Source organism: Frankliniella occidentalis, unplaced genomic scaffold (genome assembly GCF_000697945.3).
Source record: "Frankliniella occidentalis isolate FOCC.00 unplaced genomic scaffold, Focc_3.1 Scaffold39, whole genome shotgun sequence".
Classification (NCBI taxonomy): domain Eukaryota; kingdom Metazoa; phylum Arthropoda; class Insecta; order Thysanoptera; family Thripidae; genus Frankliniella; species Frankliniella occidentalis.
The window spans coordinates 1,551,493-1,552,711 of NW_026267169.1; the positions used below are offsets into that span (position 1 = coordinate 1,551,493).

Here is a 1,219-nt window from a genome sequence, read left to right on the forward strand (position 1 = left end):
GTTTAATGACACCTCACATCGAAACAGTACTTAACTTGCAAATTTGTTGTGCCAGGACCAGGGATGCTGGAGTCGCGTCGTCTGCTTGCAGGGTGGGTCAGGATCAGGAACCAGGAGTGCCAACTGCTTTTCTCTCCTCTCTCCTCGCTTGAAAAGAAGTGGGGCAAGGGAGGGGCAGGATGCAGGACACCGAAAAAGGAAAAATGTTTGAATTTAATTTAGAAACTTTTCGAACAAAACAAAGTAAAACTACTGTGGGCGCCAGTTCGCAGAAGGCATTTGTGGCATCTGAAACATTTGAGGCATTTGCGGCATGTACATAGGGTACATGGGCATTTGCATGGGCATTTGCATCGAGGGCATTTGCATGGGAAGTTGCATCTGAATGGGTGCTGAGACTGGAGTATTGTTCGTTTTAAGAAAGTCTAAATGGTACTCCAAAGCAGCGATTTTGCATTTCTGAGAGTCAATTTTTTGATGCAAGCGGGCACACTCATCACACTTTTTGGAAGGGGGACCAGACGGCTTCTTCTGCTTGGGGTGCTTCGGTTGACTCTGCTGGCGCTCCGCCTGGCGTTTCTGCGGCTGCTTGGGCTGCGGGGGTTGCTGCTTGGCCTTTCGGCCGGGACCCTGCTGAGGTTGAGGACCCTTGCTGGCCGGTTTGGGATCCGGGCGGCGTTTATCCTTGGGGGCCTTGTCAGCCATCCGGGCAGCAACCATAGGAGGGGGCCTTGTGGGGCCAGCGGACGAGGGGCCAGCAGCCGGGGCAGCAGGGGCCACGACAAGAGCGGCGCCAGGGGTGGCGCCTGGGGTGGCACCAGGGGTGGCAGCAGGGGTGGCAGCAGGAGCCGTAGCTGCCATGGGCGCTAAAGCCCGCACTGGGGCTGCACACTGCTCAGGGGCAGCTGCAGGCACCGGGAGGGGAGGGAAATCCCCGAAAGTGAGGCCCATCGAGTTATCGAAGGTGAAGGGCTTTTCGACCTCCATCCTCGACTCGATTGCCATCCGGTCCAGGTCTGACGCCAGGGAGCAGGTGGAGGAGGGGGAACCGTGGTTCTCCAGGATGTTGAAGGACACTGGATAGGACAAGGATCAGGGTAGGAAAGTTAACCATTTGCCATTTTGGTCCAGCAGGTGCGAACCGACAGCAGCTAGCCGATCCACGTGCACGATGAGGCGCTTAGGGGGCTTGGCCCTCTTTGACAGCTCGGTGGGTTGG

The 1,219-nt window shown here is 56.8% G+C and overlaps 1 protein-coding gene across 1 annotated transcript; it reads right to left on the reverse strand.

Moving 5' to 3' along the window:
• Positions 1-249: 249 nt before the first annotated feature.
• On the reverse strand, positions 250-705 carry LOC113213673 (uncharacterized). Its single transcript, XM_026432795.2, has one exon. The coding sequence runs from the start codon at positions 703-705 to the stop codon at positions 250-252; it is 456 nt and encodes a 151-aa protein (XP_026288580.2).
• Between the last annotated feature and the right edge of the window lie 514 nt (positions 706-1,219).

Excerpts from the sequence above, each read along its gene's own strand:
- LOC113213673 (XM_026432795.2), bottom strand. The coding sequence starts at position 705 with ATGGCTGACAAGGCCCCCAAGGATAAACGCCGCCCGGATCCCAAACCG.